The sequence below is a fragment of the Octopus sinensis genome, linkage group LG2 (assembly GCF_006345805.1).
Source record: "Octopus sinensis linkage group LG2, ASM634580v1, whole genome shotgun sequence".
In the NCBI taxonomy this organism is placed as follows: domain Eukaryota; kingdom Metazoa; phylum Mollusca; class Cephalopoda; order Octopoda; family Octopodidae; genus Octopus; species Octopus sinensis.
Window position 1 is genome coordinate 153,130,894 of NC_042998.1, and position 15,444 is coordinate 153,146,337.

The 15,444-nt window shown below is 35.5% G+C and overlaps 1 protein-coding gene across 2 annotated transcripts in view; it reads left to right on the forward strand.

The window, feature by feature from the left end:
* The window catches only part of LOC115228830 (mitogen-activated protein kinase kinase kinase 4), a 183,196-nt gene that overhangs the window by 8,614 nt on the left and 159,138 nt on the right, over nt 1-15,444 (forward strand). Inside the window, exons 2-3 of one of the 2 annotated variants that reach the window (XM_029799305.2) lie at nt 6,602-6,606; nt 12,462-12,749. In XM_029799305.2, coding sequence (XP_029655165.1) covers nt 12,504-12,749 — 246 coding nt within the window. In that variant the 5' untranslated portion in view covers nt 6,602-6,606; nt 12,462-12,503. Of the gene's footprint in view, nt 1-6,601; nt 6,607-12,459; nt 12,750-15,444 lie in introns of those variants that run through there. The other variant, XM_029799314.2, reaches the window with a different exon arrangement.

Consider the following 15,444-nt stretch of genomic DNA (forward strand, 5'->3'; position numbering starts at 1 on the left):
GTATATGTATGTATGTATATATATGTATATATATATATGTATCGCCTGGCCCCCGTGCCGGTGGCACATAAAAACATCATCCGTTCGTGGGCTTTTGCCAGCTCTGTCTGGCACCTGTGCAGGTGGCACGTAAAAAGCACCCACTACACTCACGGAGTGGTTGGCGTTAGGAAGGGCATCCAGCCGTAGAAACACTACTAAATCTGACTGGGCCTGATGAAGTTTTCCGGCTTCACAGACCCCAGTTAAACTGTCCAACCCATGCTAGCATGGTAAACGGACGCTAAATGATGATGATGATGATGATGATGTATATATATTTGTATATATATGTCTTCGTACGAAACAATAGTACTGATATATTGATCCATTCTTGTTGCTTTTTTCCTATATATATGTATATATATATATGTATCTATCTATATATATATATGTATATATATATACATATATATATATGTACATATATATATATGTATATTTGCCAACTAGGGCAAATAACATTCGGGATCTCTGCTTCACGAACAATATTGACATCATTCATGATGTGAAAGTGACACCGACTTCAGTTTTGGATCACAACATAATAGAGCTGTCTATGTTTGGGCCTAAAGTAACCAGAGACATACAGCCTAAAGGAAGCACCTGAAATCTCTCCAATCTGAACTTCCACAAAGCAGATTGGATATCGATCCAAAAATGGATCTTCAGAGAGGACTGGCCGGAATGTCTCTCCACACCAGACATTGACATGAAACTAGAATGTTTCATGTTTTCTGTGCAAGCCGTTTGCCAGAAATATGTCCCAGAGCACAAGTCCTAAAGAAATAGGAGCAAGATTCCAAGAGACAGGAAGATCCTCATGAGATGACGGACGAAGGTTGCAAATCATCTCAACCAACATCCCAAAAGTAGCGAAACGTCCCACCTAAAAACAACACTGATGGAGATCGAAAAAAGACTGCAACAATCCTATGTGAGGGAGAAAGCAGACAAAGATGCCTTGGTTATAAAAGACATTAAACCAAACCCAAAGCCTTCTTTCATTACGCGAAAGAAACAGTCTCAGTGTACTACAAGATAGGACCCCCTCATCCAAAAGGATGACTCCCTCACAGACAGTCCAACCAAGATCAGTGGGATGCTGAATGACCAGTTCAAAAGTGTCTCTACCACCCCGTTGGAACACAGACAAGTGAACGAACACGAGGACTTCTTTGCCGCCTCACCTCTAACCAGCGAGGCGGTTACAATAGAATGTATTGACATTAGCGAAAAAGATGGCCTACTAGCCATAGATGAAGTGGACACAAACTCAGCTGCTGGTCCAGATGGTTTCCCGGCCATCCTCCTCAAAGCGTGTAAGCATTTCCTGGTAAAACCCCTCAAGATTCTCTTCCAGAGCTTTCTTGTGAATGGCAAACTGGCAAGCAAGCTGATGGAGGGAATAATATGCCCAATACATAAAGAGAGAAGTAGAGCAGATGCCAAAAACTATAGGCCTATCTCTCTGACTTCACGCATCAGCAAAGTCATGGAACGGATAGTCAGAAAGAAACTAATCGCATTCCTTGATTAAAAAAACTTGCTGAGTGATACCCAGCATGGTTTTCGACCAGGTAGGAGCTGCCTGACCCATCTCTTACAACATTATGACTGGGTATTGTGGAAGTTACTCAACAAATCAAATGTGGACGTTATCTATCTTGATTTTGCAAAAGCTTTTGACGAGTTGGATCATGTTATGATATGCCACTAACTGCATGACCTTGGCATAGCTGGAAAACTTGGAGTGTGGTTACATGACTTCCTGAAAGATAGGAGTCAGGCAGTAGTGGTTAATGGAGCCACCTCTATGAACATACAAATAGTTAGCGGTGTTCCACAGGGCACTGTCTTGGGACCACTGCTTTTTATAGTGGTCCTCTCAGATATGCCCGGATAGCCACTCTGGCCAGCTATGCAGACGATACAAAAGTCTCACAGAAAATACAGAACCCCAGTGATGTTTCACACCTGCAGCATGAGTTGGACTTAATCTACAGATGGGCAGAGGATAATAATATGCAGTTTAATGCTGAAAAATTCCAGGCCCTGCACTACAAGCATCCAAAACTGAATATTAAACTTACATGATACGCCGGTCCACAGGGAATTTCAATCCCAGAGCCTAAGTCTGTGAGGGACCTGGGTATCGACATGAGTGAGGATACCTCTTTCCAAGTGCACATTACCAGGATGGCGACAAAGGGCAGACGACTGGCTGGGTGGATCCTAAGAACATTCAGAACCAGAGATAAGGAAACCATGATGGTCCTCTGGCGGACATTCATCCTCAGCTGCCTGGATTACTGCTCACAGCTATGGTTACCCACCAGTGTGAAATTAACAGTGGACCTTGAAGCAATCCAGAGAAGTTTCACAAGGAAGATCCTCTCTTTTCAACAGCTCAGCTGCTGGGAAAAGTTGAAACAGCTAAGACTCTACTTCCTGGAGAAAGACAGGAGAGGTATGCAGTGATATATGTCTGGAAGATCCTGGAAGGAATCGTGCCAAATTTTGGCATTGTAAGCTACACCAATGCTACAACAGGACGACACTGCATAGTGCCAAAGATCCCATAGTGCTTCAGGACCAGCTTCTGCAACAGCCTGGGTTTCAAGGGCCCACAGCTTTTTAATATTCTCGCAAAGAGTCTGTAGATGTAGCAGTTTTTAAATCAAAGCTGGACATCTTCCTGTCAAGAGTCACAGATGAACCTACCTTACGGCAAGAGGTGCAAATGAGAGTAGCTATATCAAACTCCATTCTTCACTAAGTGCCACATATTAGAGGAGGTTCGTCGTGATAACAGTGTAGCACAAAACAGCGGTGCATCAGCATGGCCGCAGCTCTGAGCTGAAACAGAAAAGAAAAAAAAAAAAAAAATATATAATATATATATATATATATATATATATATATAAATTAATCAAAATAAAAACATGATGCCAAGGATTCAGCGGTACATATGTTTCGGGCCTTTATTAGACGGATTTATAACAATGCATAATGTGCGTCTGTGGCCTTCTTCAGCCGCGCACAACTACTTCTTCAAGGACATGTATTACATCAAAAATTCTTGGTTGGGGATGCAAATCCTCTCATTCGCGTACGACGTAATGCGGCAACAGCATAAAAATGAAGCGTCCATCTCGTTCTTCTCTCAATGTAGAATGAGGAAGTTTGGATGTTGAAGTAATATAAATAAATTAATAAATAAATATATACATATATAAATATATAAATACAGACAGACGTGAAGGAACCTGGTAATAAGAGCAAATAGAGATAAAGATCAAGATGGAGGGGCGAGAATTCAGGACGAAGGATAAAAAATATATAAAAAGTGTAAGTATAGAAAAATATAAAAATGTAGAGTGTAAAGATATAAAGAGATATAAAAAATATAAAAAAATATAAATGAATATAAAGGTATAAAGTTATAAAAATAGAAATAAAAAGTGTAAAAGAATATAGGGATAAGGGATATATAGTATTTACGGAGATGTACTCGCATAGCAAGTAATTTGATCTGAGATCGTGTGCTGAAATGATATATAGTAGTTACGGACCAAACATGGTGGTCAGGAAAATGACAAATTCTGGTTGTAGAAGTCTTGGGTGTCATAAATCAATCGGGGCGTCTGGGGACCTAGTGTATTGTAAATTAGAGTTGTTGAGCAGCTTATCTAGTTCTTCCTAACGTATTAAATGGTCATCGTGTACATACGCACCCGCATGGATACATACACCCATATATACGCGCACATATACGCACGACACATACACACACGCGCACATACGCATATATATATACACACAACAGAATATGTATATATATACACGGACAATATACATGTACACATACATATACACACACACATACGCATATACATATACGCGCACACATATGCATATGCACATATATACATATGCATATATACACATATGCATACACCCAAATATACACACGCCCATACCCGCACACGCACATATATATATGTGTGCACACATGCACACCCACGTGTGCATACATACACGCATCCATACATACACACGGACCCATGCACACGTATCCACACGCACACACACATCTGTGTGTCCATACGTGCGTGTACGCATACACAGACACCCACACATATAGGTATAGATATAAGATAATAAGAGATGTATAAAAAATGTATATAAGAAATCTACAAACGCATGTAAAGAAACGGACCCACGCACACGTGTCTACGTGTATATATATATATATAACATATGTATATATATATATGTATATATATATATATATATATATATCATATATATCTATATGAATATATATATATTATCTATATGTATATGTCTATATATATATATATATATTATATATATATATATATATATATATATATATTTATTATATAGAAGGAGCTTCTACAGGACTAGAACTGTTTCATTCAAGAGAAATCTTCAGGAAGCGCTTCCTGAAGATTTCTCTTGAATGAAACAGTTCTAGTCCTGTAAAGCTCCTTCTATATATAAATTAATTTTACTCTGCTATGTATTGAGTACCTTATTTACTGTGGTTAACCCCGAATCAACCCGGGACCTACATATATATATATAATATATATATATATAAATGTATAATATATGAATAAATTAAAAGAATGAAGTACTCAGAAATTCAGATGGTTTTTAACTTACAGATATTTATTTGTATATTACATGTTTTTATACATCATATAACTTAGATCATGTATTATCGCTTTGTCCCATTCTAGTGGAGTTTTCAAATCGAACTAAGTTCCTGTGTGAAAAGTTTTGACCATTTTATAGTGTTGTTGAGTTTGTAGTGGTAGGGAGGAATATAAGACAGTACAAGAGGGTGATGGATGAGGAGAAAGTGAGAGAGAGAGAGAAAGAGCATGTGTGGTGTGTGTGTTTTTGTATTTGGAAGGACTGCTAACGAAAAAGAGGGGAAGGGAGAGGGAAGATGAAGAAAAAAATTTTTTGCTCTGCTGGACAGGATGCTTACTTGAAGGGGGGTTTAAGATCTAGGGGAAAAAGAATTTCAGTTTTGACCATTTCATAGTGTTGGTAGACCATAAATTATATTTCCTTTTTATCATTGTGAGAGAGAGTGTGTGTTGAATGAGGGATAGTCAAATGGATTTTGGGTTTAGAGAAGAATTCTTTTTATTATTGGTTTCTGGAGGTGTGTGTTGGTTTTTGTGAGTTTGGAGAAAGGAAGAAAGGAGAAGAAGAAAAAAAAGGTAGAAGAAATATTCTGTTGATAATTTATACTACCATATATAATATATATATATATATATATATATATATATAATATATATATATAATACTCTTTACTTTTTTACTCTTTTACTTGTTTCAGTCATTTGACTGCGGCCATGCTGGAGCACCCCTTTAGTCGATCAAATCGACCCCGGAACTTATTCTTTGTAAGCCAGTACTTATCTATCGGTCTCTTTTGCCGAACCGCTAAGTGGCGGGACGTAGACACCAGCATCGGTTGTCAAGCAATGCTAGGGGGACAAACACAGACACACAAACACACACACACATATATATATATATACATATATATATATATATATACATATATATGACAGGCTTCTTTCAGTTTCCGTCTACCAAATCCACTCACAAGGCATTGGTCGGCCTGGGGCTATAGCAGAAGACACTTGCCCAAGATGCCGTATAAATAAATATACTAAATGCTCCACTATGTTAAATTGTAAATTGAAAGATTTGTCCTTCAATGTATGATGAGTCAAATTTCATAAAGTCCATGCTTGAAAAAGAGACTCTCTTGTGTTGAAGTTACAAATGACAGAATACAAACTGACTACTACTGAGTCTGTTGTCTGATCTTCAATTGATTTAGTCTAATATCTCACTGATTGACAGTTAAATAAATATTAAGTTTTATCATACAGGAGCAACTGGTTCCACAAATTAAAGTGAAATTGTTTCATTCAAATATTAGAATATCCTTTGTTCAGTGTTGTATTTTCAAAAACCAAAACTCTGTGTGTGTGTGTGTGTGTTTAATACAGTCCATACTTGAAAAAGACTTCCTTGTGTTACAAATGATAGAATACAAACTGACAACTACTGAGTCTGTTGTCTGATCTTCAATTGATTTAGTCTACTATCTCACTGATTGACAGTTAAATAAATATGAAGTTTTATCATACAGGAGCAACTGGTTCCACAAATTAAAGTGAAATTGTTTCATTCAAATATTAGAATATCCTTTTTTCAATGTTGTATTTTCAAAAACCAAAACATATGTGTAGAACTCTGTGTGTGTGTGTTTAATACAGTTTACTTAGCATGAGGCACCCATTTAGGAACCTTTCCAAGTTGTTGAAGATGACAATGAACAGTTGTATGGTTTGAACTAAGCTTTATTGACAATTCTTCAACTGATAATGCAGGATTTTCTTAAAGTAATGCCTCAAGGAATTTATCATCAAACTCAACTGGACATCCTATTTGATCTTCATCTTCAAGGCTGAAATCTCTACTTCTGAATTTTGCAAACCATCTTCTGCAAGTTCTTTCATTCAAGCATTCTTTCCCATAAACTGAGTGTATGTTTTGAGTTGCTTTGACTGCAGAGTTTCTTTTTTTTTGTACTCATAAAGCATTATGTGCCTCAAATGCTCTTTTGATACTTTCATGTTAGGAAGGGTTTTAATCAAAGAAATTTTAATTCTATTATTCTGTAAAATAATATTTAATTAGTTTAAATCTACACAAATGCATAAAATCTATTAGACATTCTAAAATACTATTAAATTTCATTCAGTTTTAAAAAAAGGTAAAATTGGACATAACTTATGGGATGACCTGATGTATATATATATAAAATACAAATGTCATTATCATCATCATCGTTTAAAGCCTGCTTTCCATGCTGGTATGGGTTGGATGGTTTGACTGAGGACTGGTGAACCAGAAGGCTGCACCTGGCTCCAATCTGATCTGGCAAAGTTTCTACAGCTGGATGCCCTTCCTAACGCCAACCACTCCAAGAGTGTAGTGGGTGCTTTTACGTGCCAACAGTATGGGAGCCAATCTGTGGCTCTGGCAACGATCACACTTGAGTGTCAATCAGGCGGTACTGTCATTAGCCACGTCAGCGATTTTGATTTTGACTTCGCTTGCCTCAATAGGTCTTCGCAAGCAAAGTTTATTGTCCAATGAATGAGGGGTACTCATAAGTGGGCTGGTTACACCCCACGCTTGGATGTGCTTTTAACGCCCCATTGGCACAAGTGCCAATCAAGCGGTACTGCCATCAGCCACGTCAGTAATTTTGATTTCGATTTCACTTGCCTCAGTAAGTCTTCGCAAGCAAAGTTTATTGTCCAGTGAATGTGGGGCACTCGTATGTGGGCTGGTTACACCCACTGGCATAGGCCATGGGCTATGGTCTCACTTGACTTGTCAGGTCTTCTCAAGCACAGCACATCTCCAAAGGTCTTGGTCATTAGTCATTGCCTCAGTAAGGCCCAATGTCCAAAGGTCATGCTTCACCACCCCATCCCAGGTCTTCCTGGATCTACCACTTCCACAGGTTCCCTCGACTGCTAGGGTATGACACTTTTTCACACAGCTGTCCTAATTCATTTGCAACACAGGATCATACCAGTGCAGTCGTCTCTCTTGTACACCACATCTGATGCTTCTTAAATCCAATGTGTGTGTGTTTGTGCTTGTCCAAAACCTGAATGGGTGCCATTGCAAAAAGATTTTCTCTTTTGAACAAGAGACAAGAAATTTTAGCTCACCTCTCCCATCTTTCTCTCTCCCACTATACACACACACACATACACTCACATGTGTGTATTTATACAATTCTTCACAAAATAAAAATACATATACATACAGTCATACACATAAATACAAAGATCTCAACCAAACCACTATCAAAAATAATTGAACTTTTAACCTTTAACCATTATAGACAAAATACTGAGTACTGAATTCTTTTACACATACATCCATTTAGCCTGTTGCTTTCATATATATATATCCTCGCACCATTCCCCTTCTTCTCTCTTGCTCCTCCTCCCCCATTCCCGTCGTCCATCTGCGACGATACTTCCGTCGTAACTGCTATCCTGTCTTTTCTCGCCCGCCTTCTAAGGCTACTGGTCGACATTTTTTCTCTCTCGTCGTCCACTATAATCCAGCGTTTGCAATACTTTTTTCGTCTGGCGTTAACAGCCCTTCTTATCTTGTTCTCCTTGTCCTGTCTCTCACTGTTATATATTTATTTTTCCACTGTTTATATATATTTTTTACTGTTTATATGTTTGTACTGTCGTTACCGTCTTGCTTTTTTTACCCCTCTGCGAAAAGATCTCAGAATTTTAATTGATTTGCTTTTCGCAGGAAGGAAGTTTTCTTCGAAGTATACGTCTCGCTTTTATCCTTCGAAACGTTTAGTAGATGAAACCTTAGCGACTGAAGAAGGGGATTTTTCGTTGTGCTTATTGTCCTGTATCTCCTTTTTTTTGCTTGTCTTGTTCCTTGGTTTGTGTCTATGTTTTTCGTCTCTCTATGTGTTCGACGTCTTTTTGGTGTCCTGTACACATATATGCGTGTATATGTACATGTAGAGGTAGGTACGTACATATATGTTTATATATATGCATATGTTCTATTTTATTAACATATATATATATATATATATATATATATATATATAATATATATATATATGTCCAACCCATGCTAGCATGGAAAGCGGACGTTAAACGATGATGATGAATACACTTTATTGAAATAAAAAGTTTCCCCCAAATCCAACACACACACACACACAGAGGTGCAGGAGTGGATGTGTGTTAAGAAGCTTGCTTGCTGACCAAAGCCTTGTGAGTAGATTCTGCAGAATGAAACTGAAAGAAGCTCATTGTGTATATATATGTATATATTTGTGTGTGTCTGTTTGTCCCCTCACCATTGCTTGACAACCAATGCTGGTTGGTGTGTTTATATTCCCATAAATTAGCAGTTTGGCAAAAGAGACTGATAGAATAAGTACTAGGCTTGCAAAGAATAAGTCCTGGGTTTGTTTGACTAAAGGCGGTGCTCCAGCATGGCTGCAGTCAAATGACTGAAACAAGTAAAAAAAAAAAAAATATATAAAATACACTATTGAACTAAAAAAAATTTCCCCAAAATTAAACATGTTTATAGAAAGTGGACACACACAAAACATCCCACACACATATAAATACAATTCACCCTCTCACAGACACAAATATTCTACCCAAACATCCCCATAAACACTACCAAACATTCACATACAAACATACTTATTGACCCTTACACTAAAAATACAATAAATTTCTTCAAATTCAGTGGCTGACCCAAGCAAGTGATATCATTGTGTTGCTAAAGTGTAGAAAGTATGTTTCTCCTTTTTTTTTTTTTTTTTTGAAAGAACATGTAGATTTTTTTTAAAGATTTCAAGGAGACCACCTTTATGAAATTTTATAAAAATTTTATAAAAAGATTTGTTAATAATAAAATCTTTGTCCCATAACTTAATTATTTCTTTACCTGACATTAAACATCAGTACTTTATAGATATTTTCGTGACAAGTAAATATAATTTTTAGTCTAACACTTTGAATTATTAATTTATTCTAATAAATTACCTTACCTATTGATGTAAATAAGCTAAATATACCTCACCATAGTTTTGGCATATAAACCATTTTACCCCTTGTCTATAATATTCTACAAATGATTATATTTTTATTTCTTTATTTTATTTTAAAACTAGTCTCTTATTTATTTATTTGCTATATTACTCTATTTCATATATCTCTATAAATTTCATACTCAGCTGATATAAAACTATACTGGTATATTCACTATTTATAATAGAAGAAATATGCTTAGACTAAAATTGTTAATATTTAATATATAAATTTTAACATATTCCTTTAACTTAACTTTCCTTTATTAATACCAATAATTACCATTTAATAAATAATTATAAATATATGTTAAGTAGGTATTTAAATAGATAAATATGGAATTATTTCTATATTGTCTGTCCCTCTATTGTGTAAAATTTTTGATGTATACTGAAAGTATTCATAAATATTCTTCTTAGTATTCTTTAGATTAACTCTAAAATGTATCTGTGTATATACAAATAACATTGTTTTATAGTCCATAAATGTACTGCTACTATAGAAAACCATTCTCCCTGTCCCATAAGCATTGGTGTACAAAATTAGCAGCTATAATCTTGTCTGAAGTATATTCTTAATGAACCAAATGGCTTTGCTTTAAAGAAATCTTGATTTATGACTCTGCCACTTAAATTGTCTATCTATTTTGCCCTATCCATAAAAGATATTGGATCTTTTACTTTTGATGGACGGAATTTTCTAGTTAACTAAAAAATTTGAAACTTCGTATACTGGTAGAATGTGTCAAAAGAAAACATTATTGTAAACAAAATTGAAAACAAAATTGTAATTTGTAAGTTTAACGTAGTTTAATGATTCGAATTTTAACCAATGAAATCCGAGCATTTGAGCTCAAACCATTTGCTGCGTCTAAAAACTCACACACACACGTTTTATTCATCCTTGTCTCTTCTGTCTTCTGTCTTCTGCATGTGCTAGAAATAACAGCTATATCTCTTAAATCGATGAATTTCGTCCCCCAATAAAAATATTAACAATATTTTTTGAATATTTTCTTTATTTTTTTTTACCGAAAAGGCTTCTCCCATGGTTTTGAAGGGCCAGAAACAACAAAAACAAAACAATAATATGCCTAAAGCGGTCTAGAGTTTGCGCGTGGAGTGTGAGTCGTATTGTAAAAATTTGCGAAATATTTTTTCAGAAAAGGATGCCCCAGCTTGTCGGAAGCTGTGATATAAATTGGGAAAAAAATCATCGACACCAGTGCGTAATTGGTACTTAATTTATCGACCCTGAAACGATGAAACATTGACCCCCCCCCCTTCTGGTTTATTTATCTTTTGTGTAAATTTGTTGCGGCAAGGGGCAACTCACGAACGTGTATGTATGCTTGTGTGTGTATGTATATGTCCGTTTGTATGTGTGTGTACACTTATATATTAATTACTATGTGCTTGTGCAAATGTATATGCATGTGTTTGAGAGAGAGAGAGAGTGACAGAGAGTGTGTGTGTGTGTGTGTGTGTGTGTGTACATGTGTATGTATCTGAATATGTGTGTGTGTGTGTATGCGGCATGCGTCTGCTATGTTTCTTTATCAATATCGATAACGCAGCAAATGATTTGAGCTCAAATGCTCGGATTTCATTGGTTAAAATTTGAATCATTAAACTACGTTAAACTTACAAATTACAATTTTGTTTACAATAATGTTTTCTTTTGACACATTCTACCAGTATACGAAGTTTCAAAATGTTTAGTTAACTAGAAAATTCCGTCCATCAAAAGGAAAAGATCCAAGATATTACACTCTGTCTTCTCTTAGATTTGATAAACTAGCCTATAAATTAAAACGTACCTCCCCCCACCTCCTTGGTAAATGTAAATAACAGAAATAATTAGTGATAAGCACTGTCTTTTTTGAAAAAATTTCAGTTACAACTGTGATGTTGTTGATAAAACATGTTCTTTGTCTATCTCCTTATTCTCTTGGTGATTTTGGATAAAAAAATTATTCAAATGAGTCCTTCGAATTTAACTAAATTCTATATTTTTATGCAGCTGAAGACTGTTCTACATTTTAAATTGATGTAATGTTTGCATTGTTCAATTAAATTGAGTCACATGAAACGATCGTACTGCATTACCTCTGGATATCTTTGTTGCTTATTTTGATATATATATATAAATGTTTGTTTTTATGTTACATTAAACTGAAGGATTACTCAATACCTTTGGTAGAGTACAAATTTATTATTCAATAAATATAATATTGACAGTGACTTCTTAGTTACAGCCAGTTAAGCTTCTTTTTGTTTCAGTCTACCAAATCCATCCACAAGACTGTTGTTGGTCCAGGGCTATCTTAGAAGGTACTTGCCCAAGGTGCCATGCAGCAGGACTGAAACCCAAACCACATGGTTGGGAAGCTGATATCATAACCACACAGTCATGCCTGCACTTATTAATTGTAGATAATGCATTGTGCAGCGAGAGACCAAAGAAAATTTGAAAACATTAATGTGGTTATCTAGGATCAAGAGGTATCAGTAGATGCTGTATTGCAGATCTACAGTACATGCCACTCTGAATATAAGATGGTTAAAACTTTAGGAATGAAATGTTTATACTCATATGCAAAAACATATATACACAGTACATTAATGTTAAACACATTATCTTTGTATATTATAAGAAATATTTATTTTCAAATTTTTTCAGAATTTATCAAAAGATGTTAGTACACTACTGCCAGTGATCAGCATGCCACAGATGTCTGAATTCAATACTGTTGATGAAACAAACTGTAGTGAGGAACATTTTTATGACAGGAGTAGGAAAGCAAACCAAGGCTCTTGGAACAAACAATTCCTGGAATTGGGCTTACCTTCATTCCGTTCAAGTTACTTGTTTCTGCTGCGTGTCTTATTGGATGTTGTGTATGAGTGCATGCGACTTCGTCTGGATCAACGACCCATGGGCGAGCCTTCTGCTCTCAGTGTTAGACAGGTAAAATACATACACTTTCTTATCTCACCTTCTTACTTTTTAGTTCTCTTTTTGCATCAGTGCATGCACATGTATGCACTCTCTACCATTTTTGCATGTTTTTTCCCTTTGTGAATGTGTGTGTACTCACACATTCACAATAGCACATACTTTCACATACACATACTTACATATATGAGTACAGGTGTGTGTCTATATATTTGTAAAATATATGTGGGTATATGTGTGTATGTGTATGTGCATGTGTATGAGTTAATGTGCATATGTGATTGGTGAAGTATGGTATTAAATACTGTTCTCAATAAATTAAATCTGTTAGACAAATTCTGCTATGTTGAGGTGTTTCATTCCATTTATTTTTCATATGAGCATAGATTCTTGTAGGTTGATTTAGAATCACGCAACTGGTTTTGGTACTTATGGAATATAGTACTTGAATAGGAAGGCTGCCATTAGTTTTCCTTGCAATTCACATGATCATAAAATTAATTGAACCTGAAGCTACTTTTTACTCTGTAGAGAATGTAACTAAGAGAATGTAACTAGAGAGAGCAAAAACAACAATATCTACAAATAATAAGTATAGCGTTATAAATTCAAGGCAGCAAGCCAAATGAGTGGACATAGTGGTATTATGTTGTTCAAATCACTGTGAAGTCATTAGTACCAGGAAAGCCTACATATTAGCATCCATTAAATCATGAAGAAACAAATTTGGTGTAGAGTGAATAGGGTAACACAGAAGTCAGGATGCACATTGCAGACATCTACATTGAAGAGCAAGTGTAGTTTCATTTATAGATCTCCACTAATTTATGGACAGTGTAAAACCGAAAAATATAATATGTATAATGTGCACTGATTTTCTTTGAGGTAATTTTTGAGGAAAGTGGTATATGGGGAATATAAAAAGTAAATTGGCTTTCCTGTATTATCAAAAAAAGAAAATAAGTAGTAAATGCTTTAAAATAAGTGAATTATGGACTTTCCACTATCATTTTATTTATTTATTTATTTTTAAGCAACCTTCAGATTTCTAAGTTCTGAACATCAGAGATTCAACATTGCATTTTATTTTGATCTTGCTTAACTCTTGTAATGGGATAGACATACATTTCCATTCATAAATTTCTCTTCTGAAATCTTACAAATGCATATTTATAATGAATTAAATATTTTTGTAAAATTAAAATTGACTTAATTTGAAGAGTCTTCACATAAGTTAACTAAATGTTTTTAATGATGGCGTTGAGAAATGAAAATAATAACACTTTATTTCAAATTGTTTCATTTTGATAGTTAAAGACCTACATATTTTTTACATTTCCTTTTTTTATACTTGTTTTGTTGGTCTTATTTTTGACTGCACTGCTTTTCTCAAAGATTGTCTTTTTTAGTATTATGATGTATGGAACAAAAAGTGTTTAGTCAGATTTATTATAATTTCAGTGTTAACTACTGTACTGTATAAAAACATTCACAAATTATAAACAAAGTGGAAAGCAATTTTGAAAGTGAAATTTTGAACTTTACTGGCTGACTGCAAAAGTGCACCTGCTGTGTATAGTCAGCATTGTGGTAATTAAATGAATATTTTTTTTCTTTTCAGAATATCAATTTGGTTTAGATAATGGTGTTGTATATACACAGTTTAGTACATGTGTCTCAGGAAAACATGTGTTTAAGTGTGGATTTTAAAAATTTCCCGCCGATTTTATTATTATTTTTTGTCTATTTATCTTGTTTTTTTTTTTACTGGTTTCAGCCCAGGGCTCAGGTCATACTGGTGCACCACCTGTAGTTACTCGGTGTTGTTTCTGGTATTATTTTTGGTGAAGAAACGAGTTGGACGGGGATGCTCTTCTTTGTGTCTCCTGCCGTGATGTGGGTTCATCTGGTATCTCAGATAGAAACCTGTCCAGATGTTCTTTGAAAACTTCCACATCAATACCATGTATATCTCTAAGGTTGCCTGGAAGGATGTTGAACAATTGCGGGCCCTTGAAACCCAGACTATTGCAGTACTATGTCCTTATTTTAAATGGGGAAGATGGGATCTTTGGTATGATGCAATGCTGTCCTGTTCGAGGATTGGTATAGCTGTCAATTCCAAAATTGGGAACTAAACCCTCCAAGATCTTCCAAATATATATCATTGCATATCTCTCTCGTCTTCTCTTCAGAGAATAGAGACTCAAGCTCCTTCAGCCTCTTCCAGTAGCACATCTTGTGCATTGATTCAAACTTCTTTATGTATTGGCACTGGATTGCTTTGAGTTCCACAGTTTGTTTCACACTCTCTTGGGACCATAGTTGGGAGCAATAGTTCAAGCAGCTGAGTACGAAAGTCTTCCATAGGAGTAGTAGAGCTTTCCTTTTCCTGATTCTGAATTTCCTCAGAACCCATCAAGCCAGTTGCCTGCACAGTGTTGCCATCTTGGTAATATGCAAATGGAATGTTGCATCATTGCTCATGAGTCCTAGATCATGTACCAACTCTGACTCTGGGATTGTATTACTTTCTGGTCCAGTGTATTCCAATTTTAGCCTGGTGTTGGACTGATAGTGGAGTGCCTGAAATTTCATAGCATTGAACTGCATGTTATTTGTAGACATAAAATTTATATTACTAATTCTTCCATACTAAGCTACTAGAGTTTTACACAACAATTCAAAATAGTCTTGTTGAATTAAG